At 46.8% G+C, this 16,392-nt stretch overlaps 8 protein-coding genes across 8 annotated transcripts; 5 read left to right on the top strand and 3 right to left on the bottom strand.

The window, feature by feature from the left end:
* Window positions 1–3,169: 3,169 nt before the first annotated feature.
* Window positions 3,170–4,342, bottom strand: BX661DRAFT_188047 (uncharacterized protein). The gene has a single exon (XM_051537343.1). The coding sequence runs from the start codon at window positions 4,268–4,270 to the stop codon at window positions 3,200–3,202; it is 1,071 nt and encodes a 356-aa protein (XP_051389175.1). The 5' UTR covers window positions 4,271–4,342; the 3' UTR covers window positions 3,170–3,199.
* A 190-nt stretch (window positions 4,343–4,532) lies between these two features.
* Window positions 4,533–5,851, bottom strand: BX661DRAFT_156447 (Brix domain-containing protein 1). The gene is made up of 2 exons (XM_051533273.1): window positions 5,668–5,851; window positions 4,533–5,542 (listed from the first exon to the last, which is right to left on the bottom strand). Exons 1-2 carry the CDS (start codon window positions 5,679–5,681, stop codon window positions 4,630–4,632), a joined length of 927 nt encoding a protein of 308 aa, XP_051389176.1. The 5' UTR covers window positions 5,682–5,851; the 3' UTR covers window positions 4,533–4,629.
* A 257-nt stretch (window positions 5,852–6,108) lies between these two features.
* On the top strand, window positions 6,109–7,143 carry BX661DRAFT_188049 (Pre protein translocase subunit Sec66-domain-containing protein). Its single transcript, XM_051537344.1, has one exon. The coding sequence runs from the start codon at window positions 6,186–6,188 to the stop codon at window positions 7,047–7,049; it is 864 nt and encodes a 287-aa protein (XP_051389177.1). The 5' UTR covers window positions 6,109–6,185; the 3' UTR covers window positions 7,050–7,143.
* An 8-nt stretch (window positions 7,144–7,151) lies between these two features.
* BX661DRAFT_188051 (Alpha/Beta hydrolase protein) lies at window positions 7,152–9,175 on the bottom strand. Its single transcript, XM_051537345.1, has one exon. The coding sequence runs from the start codon at window positions 9,012–9,014 to the stop codon at window positions 7,239–7,241; it is 1,776 nt and encodes a 591-aa protein (XP_051389178.1). The 5' UTR covers window positions 9,015–9,175; the 3' UTR covers window positions 7,152–7,238.
* A 273-nt stretch (window positions 9,176–9,448) lies between these two features.
* Window positions 9,449–9,907, top strand: BX661DRAFT_173237 (uncharacterized protein; the record flags this gene model as incomplete). The annotated part of the gene is made up of 1 exon (XM_051533851.1): window positions 9,449–9,907. The coding sequence occupies one exon, from the start codon at window positions 9,449–9,451 to the stop codon at window positions 9,905–9,907; it is 459 nt and encodes a 152-aa protein (XP_051389179.1).
* Window positions 9,908–10,253: 346 nt separating this feature from the next.
* BX661DRAFT_188052 (uncharacterized protein) lies at window positions 10,254–11,994 on the top strand (the record flags this gene model as incomplete). Its single annotated transcript, XM_051537346.1, has 1 exon — window positions 10,254–11,994. A coding segment is annotated over exon 1 (1,388 nt), but the record flags the coding sequence as incomplete, so codon positions are not given.
* A 1,047-nt stretch (window positions 11,995–13,041) lies between these two features.
* On the top strand, window positions 13,042–14,693 carry BX661DRAFT_188054 (tetrapyrrole methylase). The gene has a single exon (XM_051537347.1). The coding sequence runs from the start codon at window positions 13,169–13,171 to the stop codon at window positions 14,684–14,686; it is 1,518 nt and encodes a 505-aa protein (XP_051389181.1). The 5' UTR covers window positions 13,042–13,168; the 3' UTR covers window positions 14,687–14,693.
* A 965-nt stretch (window positions 14,694–15,658) lies between these two features.
* BX661DRAFT_126206 (P-loop containing nucleoside triphosphate hydrolase protein) lies at window positions 15,659–16,243 on the top strand (the record flags this gene model as incomplete). The annotated part of the gene is made up of 1 exon (XM_051532464.1): window positions 15,659–16,243. A coding segment is annotated over one exon (585 nt), but the record flags the coding sequence as incomplete, so codon positions are not given.
* Between the last annotated feature and the right edge of the window lie 149 nt (window positions 16,244–16,392).

Below are 16,392 nucleotides of genomic sequence, written 5' to 3' on the forward strand. Positions count from 1 at the left end.
CATCAATGTAATGCCTCCCTAATTTACGCCTGCGTTATCCAATTAGCGTCCTATCGATCAGCACGCAAGTGGAAACCTGTTTCGCGATTCTCGACTTCAACATCCACTTCCATATCTTCAGTCTGCGCAACATCTCTCTTTTTCATTTTTTCCCTCATCTAAATCCAAAAAAATTGATACACTCCTATTATTTTTTAACAACTATTAAACCCAACAGTACATATGAGCGCAGCACTGGAAACGACGGGACAAATGTACGAGTGTATAAGCGCGCAGTTAAAAGTTTTAGAAGCTTATGAACTTAAAGCTAACAAAAAATTGATTGAAAAGTTGGAAAAAGAAGGTAAAACATTCAAATATGTACATGTACCAATCAGAGATACACTAGTTAAATTTAAAATACTTTTACATGAGGAGTATAATTTACAGAATTTAAGAAATGCTGTTGATACTCGAACTAAAATATTGAAAAAGAAAATAAAACATTTTTATATAGATATTGATAATTTTGCTACAAGTCTAAACACACGTGATTTATGTAAAATAAAATAAAATTTAATGATCAATTTGAAGTATACGAAGAGACATACCCAAAAAAAATATCTAAGAAAAACTCTGGAAAAAAAGCGTGGCGAAAATTAATAGCTTTTGTCATTACTATTTGACGGATAAAAGAATAAGCTATATGCACTAAATGAATTATGTTAAATAAATTTGAGAGTTGTTTTAATAAACTTTTTAAAATGACTTTTAACCAGTCAGCGCCTGCATTTTTAAATGACCCAAATTATGTGTACTTATTAGTTAAATGGAATCAACTGATCAACCAGCCTTAATTATTGTTGTTATGTTGTAAGAGTGACCAAAGGGAAGGCCAATAAATACAAACTAAACAGTTAAAAGGAACACTGTTAAAAGGGTAATTAAATAGTTATTAGAAAACCAAGGTATTGTCATCCTCATGGTGGGAGCACCTTAGTATATATCGAACCTAAACTATAATAATGTATATGGCATTTCCCATGCCACACACATGCATACAAACATCTAAAAGGGCGCTAATAGTTAAACAAATGGTATTGTAATACACCTCGAAATTACATCAATTTCTGCTGATATAATTCTCTGGCAAAAACAGATTCAATCATGAGCACCGTGTACCTTCAAAATCAATGTAATTTGTTTAGAACATCGGGTGACGTCCTACATCTGTCCAATGCATCTGTGCGCGCATACGGGTCTCAGCCTGGGTCGCTGGCCTGGGTCGCGATCCCCCTAAGGGGTTCTCAACAGTTAGTTATGCCTAATTGCATCCAACTCCAACAGACCTACAAAAACAGTGAAGGCTAGTTCAACAATTGATTCTGATTAACTAATAGATTGGTTGGTTGATCCAAATTATCATCCATGTGAACGTGTGAACATGTGAACAACAACAATCAACATTTAAAAATAAGACACCCAAAGTCTGATGCGCATGTGGTTAATTGCTTAGGGAAAATTAATATAAAGAAATATTTCGAGGAAAAATATTGACCGACCATTGTATACATGTCAATACTAAAGAGAGAGAGAAATACAAATTACTCGCTCAACCACCATAAATTGTCCTTACCAAAGCTGTAGCATAGCCAAGCTGTTATTGGCTTTTTACATCTATAAATGAGCACAACATATTATGATAGCTGTGGCTTATTAATTTCCAACCAGCCCCATTTGTGACATTTGATCACATAACGCTTTACTCGCACGCCATCAACTGTACACATATTTTGCTGACAGTTTTTCAATACGCTTGGTTTTTAACTATTAAATTTTTTATTAAAATAATGTTGGCAGACAAACCAAAATTATTTTAAAAAAAGGCATTATGCTTTGAAATCCAATTGTTTACAATACATCTCGGATCACTAAGCAAATACTATTGCTACTTTAAATTTTTTGCTTTAAAGTTTGTTTTCCATTCTGACCATTATCGTTACTGGCGCTGCTTCTGTTGCTCTGGTCTTAACCTAACAAAAAATGCGCGCTGAATCAATATGCAAAAATAACTGGACTTAGTATAGCACATGAATTATTAAATACTAAGTATCGTTTCTCGAATTTTTCACTGGACGCAGGCATAACTAATACTATAATTGATTATGATAAAGAGCAAAATACCTTTATGGAACTTTTCGACTACGTAAAAAAATGGCGTCGAATAGTAAGTTGTAAGAAGGTGGAGAATCCAAAGACCAATATGACTTTATTGTTAAAGTAACCAAACAGTATTGCATATTTAATTATTGGAATGTGGTCTAAATGTTGACATTGCAATGCCAGTACATTAGGTTGCCTGGTTTTTTAGTGCACCCAGTGAAGACTGCATTTTCGTACCATTTTCGTAGTATTTCAGTTAACACTTTTGAATTTACTAATTTGGAGACAATGATGAAAATTGAATATCATTGTAAGGCAAATTAAGTGAAAAGAAAAATAGAAAACTAGCACCCAAGCAAACACACCTTCTAGGGGACCAACCATGGACCTATGAGCGTAAACAAACTATTGGAAATCCCTTGGTGAGGAGATTCACCTTTGGTGATGATGCCTGTTGGAATGGAAACCGCTGAATGTGTGCTACTATCTGGGACAAGGTACATTCCTAGCACTCGCAGGAGCTCTGACTGTCTCCACGTCTGGGTGATATATGTGCTTGCTGGTGAGGTTTTCCACTGAATGGGCGCAAGAGACCATTGGTAGATTATGCCTGGCGGCTTGTACGTGTAATGGGCCATATGGATAGGCTTTCTTGCATTGACTTGGATCCTGATAGCCTTGCATCACTTCATGGTGACATCTGCCATTTCTTGGAGTTTTGGCCGGCTATCCGAGAGTAATGTAATATTGTCGGCCATTGCCATGGCCACCATCTTGAGGGGCATCAAGTCTTTGGTTTAGTAGCTAACCTGGTACTGCATTGCATCGAATCTGGAGTTGATTATGCACAGGAGCGGGTCGTATATGAAGAGCTATAGCAAAGGGGAGATGGCATCGCATTGAGAAAGGCCACATATCTGCATAAAGTTGTCTGTGGAGGCCATGTGCTGTGATAACCACGGAGCTTGCAGCTCGCAAGTCGAATCAATAAAACACCCAAATCCCCATGCGTTATTTGAAATACAAAAAAATATATATATATATATGGCTACAAGTGTCAAGCCGAATTAATAGCGCAGATGTATAATGGCTCATTAGGATTCTTTGGATTAACTAAAATAGGAACTGAATAGCCAGCCCTTGTAACCATCGCCGAAGCAGCCGGATTGACATTGTTGAACAACTGGCTAATCGTATCTGTGCCAGCAACCATCGGGGCCAATAAAGCATCACTCACATGTACCGTATGATCCACCGTGACGCCGCCAATTCTAGTTGTAAGCTTGGCAGTTCCGAGGGTCCAAGTAGGCTGAATCCCACCAGAGGCCCATTTGGTGCGTTCATTGGGGTCGGGTGTAAGACCCAGCCTTGTTACTTTGTCCATTCTGATCATCGACATACTAGACCCTGTGCTTAAAATCACCTTGGTCTTTACCCTGTTGGTCCAGCATGTAAAATGCGGGAGGCCACCGGGGACAACATCAGGCACCTCACCTGCAGGCTCGGCGCGCCTTTCGGGCTGTATGGGTTGTACAGGTTGTGCAGGTTGTGCGGGCTGTGCGATTTGTGCGGGCATGGGTTTTCCAGGCCTACCAAGTGCCACATTTTTGATGATCCTGTCCACCGTATCTATGATATCGCGGCCCGAAACCACCTTGTATTGGTCAAAGCCGTACTTCAAGCACACGTCGGCGGACACCCGGCCGGCAATACCCCTGACGGGAACATCCCAGTCCCAATACGTCCCCATGGCGTCGTAATCCACGCGCGCCCTTACTATGGCCGCATCCAGCGGAAGATTAGCCAGGTAATCAGATGTGCACATTTTCATGCGCCTGTGTGCCTTGGCCACGCTGACCGGGAACCGCTCGAGGATGAATGTTTTGAAGGCCTCATACGTGTCTCCTTTGTATTCTCTAAGCACCTTGAGCGCATCGCCGGTGATTAGGTAGGCTTTGGTGCGCTTGGGCCAATGGTCCTTCAGGTGAGCGTAGGTTGCCCAATGCGCCTCGAGTGTCTTGAAGAAGACGTCCGCTATGTTGTCGCTCTTGCCGTGAAATTGTGGCAACCCGGTGGTCGGAAGCTGCAGATATGTAAAAAGGCCTCTTCCGGCATTGTTTTTGGCCATGGCAAGAGAGAAAGAGAGTGAGAAACATTACTGAAAATATGCAATTGTTAAAAATAGAGCAATAAGAAAAAGAACAGACAAAACAATGATATGGAATACTCGCTTATTATTTATGTTTGTTTTTTGCTGGTTTTTTTGTTCCCTTACAGGTCAATATGCGTTGTTTGTTTGTTTGTTTGTTTGCATGCGCGCCCAGCACAGAACGCATGCCATAAAAGTTGGCCTCTCTTCAGTATAAAATAATGAGACAGGAAACCCCAAAAAAGCTTTGAATAAAGGATTTTTTTGTAAAAGATAAAAAGACAAATAGAAAAGTAACCAAACCACCAAATGCTCGCTCACTTGTAAATTTTTTTGTTTTACTCGGTGTCGACATCCATCTTCTGTCTCTTTCCGGGCTTGCCACCGTCCAAGTTCTTCTTCAGAGCCCTGACCTTGCGTGTCTGGATCTTGTTGATCTCCTGCTTGCCCAAATGAACCCTTCCGTACTTGTCGCCGAGCCCATCACGCGAGATATTCTTAACCTTGACGACCTTGAGCTCCTTAGGCACCTGCACTGCCAACTTCCACATATCTTCGGTGGGCAAGCGAACGCGACGGACCCTCAAGTCCAATGAGGGACCCATTTCCTCCAGCTCGACTCTGGGCTGGCGCAAGCCCGACTTCTTCAAGCTAGTGGTGTACGTGCGGAAGAAAACCAGACCGGTCTCGCCGTTAGGACCGGGGGGGCCAGCGGTAACCGTAATGATGTATTCCAGGCCCTTCAGCGAAACCTTGTCAGCGACCTCACCGCGGAAAAGGTCCAACAAAATGCTCTTGAGCCTAATAAGGTTCTCATCCCTGTTAAATGCCTCGCCGTTGAACACCATTAGAGGCTTCATACCGACCGAGCATGCCTGGGACTTGTGTTCCTGCATAGTCGTGCATCTCTCGACACCCATCTCAATCATATCGAGGATCTGGTAGTTGAATGTTCTGCCGAGAATAAGGTTGTGGGGTCTCTTCTTCGAGTGCATGCCGACGGCGAACAGCGAGCTGTCGTTTTTGCGCGCAAAAAACTCAATGCCGGTTTCGTCCTCAAAGGGGTGGATTTCGTTCTTCCTTGTGAAATTAATGGCATTTGGTTTCCGCAGGGAGTGGAGGTCCTTTAGGGTATCCAGGATCACCTTGCTGGTTGTGCTGCCGCGGACAAAGATCGCTGTCTTTTCGTTCTCGACTACCTTTGGGTCGCGGTTGGTCAGGAAACGCTTGGAGCGCGCGTTCTTGGGCTTACTACATGCAGGATATAAAAAAGTAGGTTGTTTGGTTTTCCCTTGAAGCATATGGATCAGTTTGATTTGTTGTTGTTTGATGTTTCTGCCGCTCTCTTTGTGTGATAGTTGTGGTTTGGTACTTACGGTTGAAGCAGCATTTTTTAGCGTGATCTGGCTCTGTTTAATAAAGGGATCCTCTCGGGTAAACGTCGTGATTTTTGATAAATTGAAAGACAAAGAAAAGTTCAACTCGAAATATAAAAACGATAGAAAAATAGAAAAAGAATTATATATACTAACGAAGGAAATACAGAGAGGTCAAACAAAAAGGTAAAAAAAAAGGCAGAGGTAAAAAAAAAATTAAAGCAAGTGCAATTTTATTTTTGTTGATGTACTTTTTTTTTCGTTCTTTTCTTCTTTCTTAATTATAATCCCCGATCACTGATTACAGTCAGTCTTGATCCATCACAGACAAGTTTAAAAAGCTTGGATGCGCTAGCCGCCTGCAATTGGCCAGAACAAAAACGTACATGAAAAATGATGTTTTGGCATGAGAAGAGACGCATATTTAAACATCATTTTCTAGTCAGTTGCTAGCATTCTTTTGGCTCAATTTCAATTTTATTTTTACTAAACGCATCACAATCTGAAATTATCTAAAGATGGGGTCCGGCACCGGTATGCTTCTGGTGTACATCGTCGGCTGGGGCATAGTCTTCGGCACGTTTGTTCACTACTACCACAAGCGCAAAGCGCTTTCCCTCAGCAAGCTCGAGTCCTGGTACCCAACCCACCCCGAGCGCGATATCTACTTCTCCCTGATAAAGCTGCAAAAAGAATCACCCACCTCCGTAACCACCGAGGTACTCATGGCCGCACTCTTCCGCCGCGCCATGACAGACATTACGCGCATGGTCGAGATCCAAACAAACAAGGCCACTTTGGCAACTTTGGTCAAGTCGGGAGCAATGTCTGAGGAATACCTGCATCAATTTATGGCTTCAGAGGCTGAAAAGGAGGCTGAGTTGATGAGTGTTGCTCAGGAGGCTGAGAGACTGAGACCTGGATGGGGGAGATTGATTTTCGCCGCTGCTTCAGAAATGGTCAATTGCTCGAGGCTGAGAGAGTTGCGCGAGGAGATGACCAAGCTCAACTATGAGTCGGCGAACTGCGTGAGGTCGGTGATGCTCGAGGATATGGAGCCTGAAGTTAGGGAGAGGGCGCTGAGGGACGGCACGGAGGAGAACAGGGCGTTGGTGCAGAATGATGTTTTACTCAGTAGTATTTTTAACATGGCTATTGGTGAGGGCGTCAAGGTTGCTGCTGCTGCGCAGGCTAGACGCCAGGCAGAGTTGGACGCTAAGAAAGAGAGCCCCAAGGTTGAGCAGAAGACTGTTGAGGTCCCTGTAGTCGACAAGGTCACCCCTGCCGTTGCCGCTGCTGATTTGGTGGACAGCCCAAGGGTCGAGCAGAAGACCATCGAGGATGAGTCTCCCGAGCAGCCATCCGCTGTAGAGGTCAACTAAGATACTCCTCCATTTTTCATTCTTGTCAGGCTTTTTTCTTCCTTATTAGTATGTGTGACCAATATATCACAATAAGAATGTTTTACAATTTCATGCACAAATTCCCTTGTTTTTTGTTATTATTGAAAGTGTTCTGATGCAAATGTATGCAATGCGAAAAAAATGATAAGAAATGAAAAAATTCTAGTGTTAGTGTGCTGGCGAGCGTGAATGGCTGGAGCTGCCAGCAAAGGTACTTGCAGCCTCGTATTCCTCGTCAGGACTTGACGCCATGCCGTCGTCCAGCAGAAGCCCGTCCAGATCCAGGCTGTTGTTGGATTTGCCCTGCTTGGCGAACGAAAAGTCGCTCATAACAAAGGCATCATCCATACCGTCAAGTGTTCCACCACTTGCGACAAGCTCCTCCTCCAGTCGCTGGGCGCCCCTGCTGCCGCCGCCGTACTGATGGCTGCGCCTCGTAATCCACCAATCAAAGATGCGCCTGCGCACAAAAAAGCACAGCAAAAAGGACACAACCAGCATAAAGAAAAATGCAAATCCGACCCAGTGCGCAGACTCCAATTGGCCTGACGGGGCAGTGACCGGCGACGGCGAGTTCTTCATCTCGTCAGATACAATGGCCGAGCGCAAGGACGAGGAAAAGGAGAGGTTATCCGGCGTCGAGTTGGTGAACGCTGTAAAGAGGTCTAGGATTTCGCGCGGCTTGTCGACGCCGACCATATGTGACGCGTCGTTAATCAATGCGTAGGTCAGCCCGCGGTCCGACTGTACGCGGCCAACGGTCTTGCCCAAAATGGCCCAATCGGCAGCCTGCACGCTATCAGAAAAACCCGTCGCACCGGCCCACGTCATATTGCCAATTGTCCATTCGGTCCCAATATGGTTGCACAAATAGTCCATCTGGCCGACAAAGAACAGAACAGGAATATGGTCAAGAATATTGTCGAGGAACAGGACAGAGGGTGGAGAGTTGTCGCTCCTGAGCATGGCGTTGGGAGCCGAGCTGCACTCCTTCCAGACTGCCGGCGACAGTTTTGGATCCACATTGAGCGCGTTCTGCACGTCCTTGCGGTTAAGGTACTGTGTGTAGAAGCCGACCTCCGGCGGCCAGTTCATGCCGCACGATGGCTGCGTGTCGGTCAAACGCAAATCATACATGTTGTAGCAGATCCCGGGCGATGGCCCACCCTGATCCAGAAACACCTGCGGGATGCGCTCACATATGTCCGTGTGCACTGGCTGCGGCGCGCGGCTGAACTCGCGCGCACACTTGTCCATCAGCTCCAGCATGCTCTTTTCCACATCGGCGCTGAGGAGGTCGCGCTCCTTCAGCACGTCCACGTACGACATGTACATTGGCAGCGGGTCGACCCAGCCGTTGCCGATCATGAGCCCGCCCAAGTTAAACCTCTCGTCCTCGGGCATCTTGAGCACAGCGTCGGCCAAATACGGAATATATGTGCCCGCCTCCGACTCACCAGCAATGTACAGCTGCTTTTCGCGGAATTCCGGGAATATTTCATAAAACTTGCGTAGAAAGTCCAGAAGAAACGTTGTGGCCTCCTTGAACGAGTGCGCGTAGTTCTTGATGTTAGCCACACTGAAGCCCGTGCCAAACGGCTGGTCAATGTAGAGCACGTCGAACTGCTGTGTCAGGCTGTGGTCGCGGAACCCCAGTCTGTTGCTGCCGTCAAATTTGTACGGCCCGTTCTCCATGAATACTCCGTCCAGACTGGTGCACCCGGGTCCGCCGTTCAGCCAGAGTATAAACTTATCCTTGTTTTGTGTGTTGGTTGTGTTGCTTATAAGCCAAAAGAACATGACGTCCTTTGCGCTCTGTATGGGAATTTGGCCGGCGTACTGCTCCAAGGAGTCAAATTCGCTCCCATCTTGGAACGGAATTGCTGAAACCTCAAAGTCGCTCTTTGCTGGCAACACCGTGGTGTTGTCCCTTGCTTGTAGCATTTTCAACGTATATATATTCAGAGTCAGGAGGGGGTGGGTTTGTGTGCGGGAGAAAGCCAGGGAATAAAAAATAGGGGGATGAGAAAGTGGGGAGGATGGTCTGGAGAAATAATATAAAAGGAAGCGTTAGAAGAAGAGGAAGCATAAAAGAAAAATAGAATAACATGCTGGCGGTGCAGTGTGGTGTGTGCAGTGGTATTTTTTAATGGCGTCACAAAGACAAATTAACCCAGCCCAAAAAAGCAGTGTCATCAAAGTGATGTGATCAGCATTTGTCAAATTACGCTGTTCTGATCAAATGAGAGGTCCAATGAGCAATAAAACTAAAAAAATACTTTTTTTTAATCTCAGCCCCCGCGGTCTGTCCACTCAAAATCGTCGATAAAATTTATAGCCACAAAGGCGACACAAAAATACTTGCATCCGCGTCCTTTATGGCCAAGTACCATCTGTCGCTACAAAGCTCTACCCAGGTCGCTTTATCTTTTGCCATTAAGCCGACTCTGCAGCTGGCGTTTGTGTCGCTGACGCTGTTCAACATGCTGCACACTGAATTTTTCACAAAAACCCCAATGGGCATCTCCGACGCGTCAGATGCATCTACAAATGACATGCTGGCCAGTGCCAGGGATGGTACGTTCAGATTTATACCTGTCTACGTGCAGCCGACGCTCAGCAATATCTACATCGAGTGCAAGCGCAGTGAGCTCGTTGCAGTGATTGGCAGGGCCGACTCGGGCAAGTCGTCACTCATGTCAGCAATTCTCAGCGAAAATATAATTGACCTGCCAGGTGGCCAAAAGGCGCGAGTGTCGCTGGGACATGCAATGTACTCACGAGCTGATATCTACATTCTCGACGACCCACTGGCTGCCGGATATTGTTTGAATTAATGTTTACCAAATTACTTTATAAGAGATTTGGAACAAAACCACCCTTTCAATTTGATCGTCGTCTTCTGTCTTTGCCGAGATTGACAATAGTAGATATTTTATAGACCGCCAAAGGATTTAAAGGCTAATTAACATTTCGATTGTTTCAATTTCAATTGCAACCCTGTGAACCTGCTTTTTTCTTTCTGGGGCTTGTGATACAAAACTGGCCAAACACGTACTTATAGTGAAAATAAAACTATTTTGTCAATCTTTTGAAAGAAAACAAGTTTAATAGCAAGATTAATATTTATTCGAACTCACCCTTCTCCCATTGGGCTCTGTTCTGGCCAGTTTTATTATTTAATTTCCTCTTTCCAAAATTACGCTAGTTTCTATTTTTATCTCTTATTGCGTTTTCATCCTTATTTTCCCTATTTAATTTTATTTCATTTTCTATTAACACTATCATTTCAACGACAAACATGTCAGCCACATACAACCTTCCACTAGTTATCACCCATCTTATATTGGAATACGCGTCAACGGTCAACAAAAGGAACCTAACTTTGGCATGGAAGCACTCGCTCAAATTACTCGCCGTTTGTCAGGAGTGGAGAGCTATAGGCAAGTGTGTAGTGTACAGAACGGCGTACCTGATCGAAGAGACGCCAGACGAACCTGACGACAAAACAGAGATAACAAACATTGATCTTATCAAATCAGTCAACTTTGCGCATCTGGTCCGGACCGTGTTTGTCATAGCGACTAACGAGATGTGTCTCGGCACGTTCATCCTCACACACAAAACTATTTTCGAATCAGACAAATATGATTGGACTCGCGTCAACTGCTTCGATATGACTGTCAGCGAGTATGTGGATAAACGGAACGCGCTTCTTATCGATGAGCCGTCTTATGAACTGGCGCCAGATAACTCATTTGCTGATTATTTTGCGGCCACTATGCCCAATGTAGTCAGCGTTAGCTTTAACATAAACCCCGTCACCAACAAAACCACCGCACTGTGCAGCAGAATTATCAACGGATACGGTGGCCAACTGCGCTCGATATACAATAACTGCGTTACAAACTTCACAGCGTTTACATCTCAGTCTTTTTTGGCGAATCTGACGCATTTGGATATCAAATTGGACTCTGTGGTAGAGAGCATCCTCCCAAAGATCAATCCAGCGGCACTCTTTCATTTAAAGATGTGGAATGTGCCTTTGCATTTCTCATGGGATTATTTTTCTCAGAATCAGTCCTCCAACATTATCGTCTTCAACCGATTAAAGGTTTTGTTTTTGTCATTTGTTGACGAGACAGTCAGTTCAAATGTCATTCACACAAATATTCAGGCCGGCTCAAATAATATTATTGGAAGGCATTACGTTCGATTTCCAAAGCTCGATTACCTGACAATTATTAACAACCCAGGCACTCAGCTTCTCTCGGCACACTACACATTTCCCGAGGTGATTTGGTCAGTTACCATTTCAAAATCGCTGAATACAATACAATTGGTCAAGGAGTCCAACATAAAGGAGATTAAGAGCCTGGTACTCTACGTCGACAATATCGGGCAAGAAAGCGAGTCCGAGTTTTACAGGTTGACTAACCATTACTTTAATAGCAAGACTCGCGTATCTAGAAGCAGAATCTGCCTCGAAAGGACACATTTCCCCCTGGACTTCAACAGAATCAACTGGACCAATCTTACCCAGATACATTTGAGAGAGGTGATTGATATTCATCACATCACATCACTATTAGCCAATATGTCCGAGTTGACCAGATTGTCGGTTGGTTTTTTCCGCGTGGATTCCTTTTCAGAGTTCATAAGCGACGCGGTGTACAACACAGATCATAGCCGGTCAAAGTTGGCACCGCTCAACACGAGTATCCAGGTGATTAGTTTGGTCAAAGTTATCTGTAATGCTTTGCAGCTAGGTGATTTGGAAACGTGGGTTTATTTTCTGATTCTGCAGCTACCTTCATTGAGGCAGATAAACATATTTCAAAAACAATTTGTGGGCTTGAATGCTTTTATTTTACAGTTTGAAGCCTTATATCCCCATATTAGAAATATAAAAATTATGTACTAGACGTTTATATAAAATTATTATTCACCCGAATAATTTATTAAAAACTTACATGACTAAATTTATATATAAAATGTAAACAAGTATAAGCCTTTAATAATAAAAATTGTGGAAGCGTACACAACTATCACTCAACAGTCATTCAACGTATCCTTTTGTGGTTTTATTTTAATAAACACGAAATCCCGCGGCCGACGACGAGTTTGCCGTGGTCAACAGCATTCCATACACACTGGACTCCATGATTAGCAGCACAGACACCCTAGCACCCGCCTCACAGTCACTTGGAGCCGCCCTGTGTGATCACGAGAGACTGTACTTTTGCGTCATTTATCTGGCGCCCAGCGACTTTTCCCAGTTGAGCTATAAGGCCCTGAACCTCAGACCTAATGGCGTGCCGCTGAAGAAGGGACAGGAGGTTGGCGGCCTCAAGTTGGGCTTGACCGTGGTGCTTGTCTTCTCGGCACCGAACACGTTCAAGTTCAACGTCAGTGCTAACCAGACCGTCAAAATGGGCGAAGCGCTGGGCTATGTAGCATAAACCAAGCAATTTACATTTGTTTGTTTTTTGGATGGTTCAAATATGTTGCAAATGGCCTTGGTGTACAAGTTAAAGTTGTATGCATATGACAATGCTTTTGCCAAACAACACCAATAAAGATATCCTATAAATAAGGGATTGTGGACGAGCATCTACGCCCTGGGATTTCTTTTAATTCATATTCAAAATTTAGCCCCTTTCAACAAATACAATTTGATATTTCAAAAATCAATTTATGCAAGCGCGGAGTAGGCTGACAAAAAAAGAAAGCGAGCGCATACTTCATTTCCACTGTTTTTTTTGGCGCGTGCACAAGCTGCGGATTTCTGGCTGCCATTTTTTGTGCCTGTAAATGAAGAGAGATTGCGTGATCGTCGCAAAGATCGATTGGCCACAGGCTTTTTCAACATTTCTTACTTCGTCAAGCACGTCAATGCGCACATGCACCGAAAAAAAAACCCAGGCACAAGACGGCCTGGGTCCATTCGCAGTCTCTATATCTTCCTCGGGCAAACCCCAAGATAACAAAAAAGACTCGCGTCCTTGTCTCTTCAGCCTCTCAGTCTAGTCTTTCACAAGTTTTAATCTTATATTTCCATTTTTTGCACGCTTTATACACATCACGCCTTTTGGCACATGTCTGACACAACCTTTCGTGATCCCCAGAGCGGCGGCTCGCTCATCCTGGCGTGGCAGGCCAAGGCCAAGACCATTCTGATCGTCGGCGGGGGCGCAGTGGCTGCCGGGCGGGTATTCAGCGCGCTCGAAGCCGACGCCCATGTCGCAGTGGTTGCGCCAGAGCTGTGCGCCGAGCTGCAGTGCCGGGCAGACAGCAAGCAGATCCAGTGGCACCAGCGGATATTCAAAGACAAAGACCTGGCTGGCGCCGACATGGTGCTGACAGCGATCAACGACGGAGACGAGTCGCGGCGGATAGCGACCATATGCCGGGCACAGCGCATTCCGGTCAACGCGGCGGACATCAATGACCTGTGCGACTTTTGGTTCATGTCGACGCACCGCGACCACTCGGTGCAGATCGCCGTGAGCACAAACTCAAAGGCACCGCGGCTGGCCAACCGCATCCGGCGGCAGGTCGCATCGGCATTGCCGCGCGGCACGGGGTTGGCGGTCGAGCAGATCGGGCGCTTGCGCCGGCGCATTCGCGAGGTTGATCCCAGCCCGGCCAACGGCAAGCGGCGGATGACATGGCTGACGCAGCTCTGCGACTACTGGCCGATTGAGCAGCTGGCGCGCCTGGACTCGGACAACATCGATGATCTGCTCGACGCATATGTGCAGCAGGCCGACCCAAAATCCGTCAAAATCGCACACAACTCGGCGCCAGCGTCGCCGGTGCTGGGCGGATCGAATGAGCACAGCGCGGCCAGTGGGTCGCTGGTCTTGGTTGGAGCCGGCGTCGGCGACCCTGACCTGCTGACCGTGCGAGCGCACCGAGAGCTGCTGCAGGCGGATATCGTGCTGGCCGACAAGCTGATCCCCGAGCCGGTGCTTAGCATTATCAAGTGCGAGGTGTACACGGCGCGCAAGTTCCCTGGAGCCGCATCCGAGGCGCAGGACGACCTGAACCGTCGCGGGCTGGAGGAACTCGCCAAGGGCAAGCGCGTCGTGCGGCTCAAGCAGGGCGATCCCTTTGTGTACGGCCGCGGCGGCGAGGAGATCCTCTTCTACCGCAGCCATGGGTACGAGGCGCAGGTCGTGCCAGGGCTGTCCAGCGCGATCAACGGGCCGGGGCTGTGTGGAATCCCAGTGACGCACCGCGGCGTGGCCGACCAAGTGCTGATAGTCTCGGGCGCCAACCGCGACGGCGACTTGCCCGTTGTGCCAGAGTATCTCGACACGCGCACCCTGGTTGTGCTGATGGCGGTCAAGCGGCTGCCTGCCATTGTCAGTCTGCTGCGCGAGGCTGCTTACCCAGACAGCCTGCCGGTGGCTATTGTTGAGCGCGCCGGATGCCTTGACCAGCGCACTGTCAGAGCAACCGTGGCATCCATTGTTGAGGTGGTCGAGCGTGTCGGCCACAACGCACCTGGGCTCATTGTCATCGGCCGCTCTGTCAACGTGTTGTCCGATGCTGCTATCCAAGACCGCTTCCTCGATGCATCGACGCTTGGCCTGCACTCGGCAGAATAGAACCGATTTTGAATTTGCTAATGTGATATTATTTTTATTACGCACGTTGTGTGTCTTGTGTAAACCCAAAACTACTTTGTGTGCTTCTTGGCACTGCTGGGACATGTGTACAAAAGCTGTGTTTTTTTTCGTTAAACAGAAACAGTCAATAAATATCAAGATAAACCCTTTTTTAATTTGCATACACACATATACTTAGTCGACTTCATAATGGCCAATGACTGCATAGAGGAGCTTGTCAGTGGATTCGGCGACACAGGCCAGCGGTTGTACCGGGCGATCGACGGCAAAATGACTGGCACTCTGCCCCTGGACCTGCAGACTCACAGCATGCTCATCTCGGGCCGCTCGGGTATTGGAAAGTCGCTGCTTGTGTCCAGCCTTGCCAAACACTTTGAATGCCGCGTTATCAAAATACACATCAGCAGGGTGCTGGCCTCTGGAAACCAGCACACAGGGCTAAAGCAGATGCTTGCCAACATTCCAAGTGACACTCCGGTCGTCGTGTGGCTGGTAGACATTGAGCTATTCAGGGGACTTTTCGGCCGCGTGGTTGAGGGATTTCTTAAACAACTGGTCCGAATGCCCCGGTGTCTGGCGATTATGACCACACGGAGTCCAGATAAAGTCCCAGCGCCGTTGCGGTTCGCCTGCGATGACTATATCCGTCTGCTGGCGCCGGCGAGTATTGCCGATCGATTGCAGCTGTGCCGCTGGTTTGCCGGCAATAATGCTGCGCCCCAAGTCATCGAGGATATTGCGGCACGCACTCATGGCAAGATTGCCTCGGAGATATTTGCTATCATAGCGGCCCATACCAGAGTCAAACAGCGACAGCAGCAGACCGCCACCAGCAGTGTCGCTGACACTCCCTTACAGACGCTGGCTGGCAGCGTGCACTGGAGTGATATCGGTGGATTGGACGACATAATAGACGATTTGAAAGAGTCGATTGTGTGGCCGCTTCTCTATCGCGATCAGTTCAGGCGTTTAGGAATCAAGCCACCACGGGGAGTCCTGCTGCACGGGCCGCCTGGAACCGGCAAAACAATGATGGCCAAGGCAGCAGCCACCGAGGTATCTGCAAACTTTATAGCCGTGGCGATCCCCGATCTGATCAAGGGTGAGGTTGGCGAGTCCGAGAAGGCCCTTGCCGCTGTATTCGAGAGTGCCAAGCGCAGCCCGAGCATTGTGTTTCTCGACGAAATTGAAGCGATCTTTGGTAGCCGCGACCAGGCCGGCGAAGTCGGCAAGAAACTCATTTCGCAACTTTTCCTTGAAATGGACAATATCCCTGAAGACACCAGCGTGGTTATACTGGCTGCCACCAACGCACCGCATTTGATGGACGAGTCCATTTTGCGCGCGGGCAGGCTGGACAAGATGATACACGTGCCGCGACCCGGCTACGCTAGTCGGCTGGATATTTTGAAGCGCGCCACCAGGAATTTGGCTGTCGAGGACGCAGACACATTTTTCCCATGGCTGGCCGAGCTGGAGATGAGCGGGGCCGAGCTCAAGGGACTAATTCGTGCTGCGTGCTATGCTGCCATCCAGCGCGGATCAAAAACATTGGATAGGTCGGACTTTGAGTGCGCAGTGGCAGCGACGACCACAGATAATGATTTTATCTCGACATAGACGCGTTGAAACTAGCTAGTACATGCTGCTGCCATCCGCATATTGAGTTGGCATTATGTTTTTTG

This window comes from Kickxella alabastrina (assembly GCF_025024165.1).
Source record: "Kickxella alabastrina strain RSA 675 chromosome Unknown BX661scaffold_28, whole genome shotgun sequence".
Taxonomy (NCBI): domain Eukaryota; kingdom Fungi; phylum Kickxellomycota; class Kickxellomycetes; order Kickxellales; family Kickxellaceae; genus Kickxella; species Kickxella alabastrina.

Excerpts from the sequence above, each read along its gene's own strand:
- BX661DRAFT_188047 (XM_051537343.1), bottom strand. The coding sequence starts at position 4,270 with ATGGCCAAAAACAATGCCGGAAGAGGCCTTTTTACATATCTGCAGCTT.
- BX661DRAFT_188049 (XM_051537344.1), top strand. The coding sequence starts at position 6,186 with ATGGGGTCCGGCACCGGTATGCTTCTGGTGTACATCGTCGGCTGGGGC.
- BX661DRAFT_188051 (XM_051537345.1), bottom strand. The coding sequence starts at position 9,014 with ATGCTACAAGCAAGGGACAACACCACGGTGTTGCCAGCAAAGAGCGAC.
- BX661DRAFT_188054 (XM_051537347.1), top strand. The coding sequence starts at position 13,169 with ATGTCTGACACAACCTTTCGTGATCCCCAGAGCGGCGGCTCGCTCATC.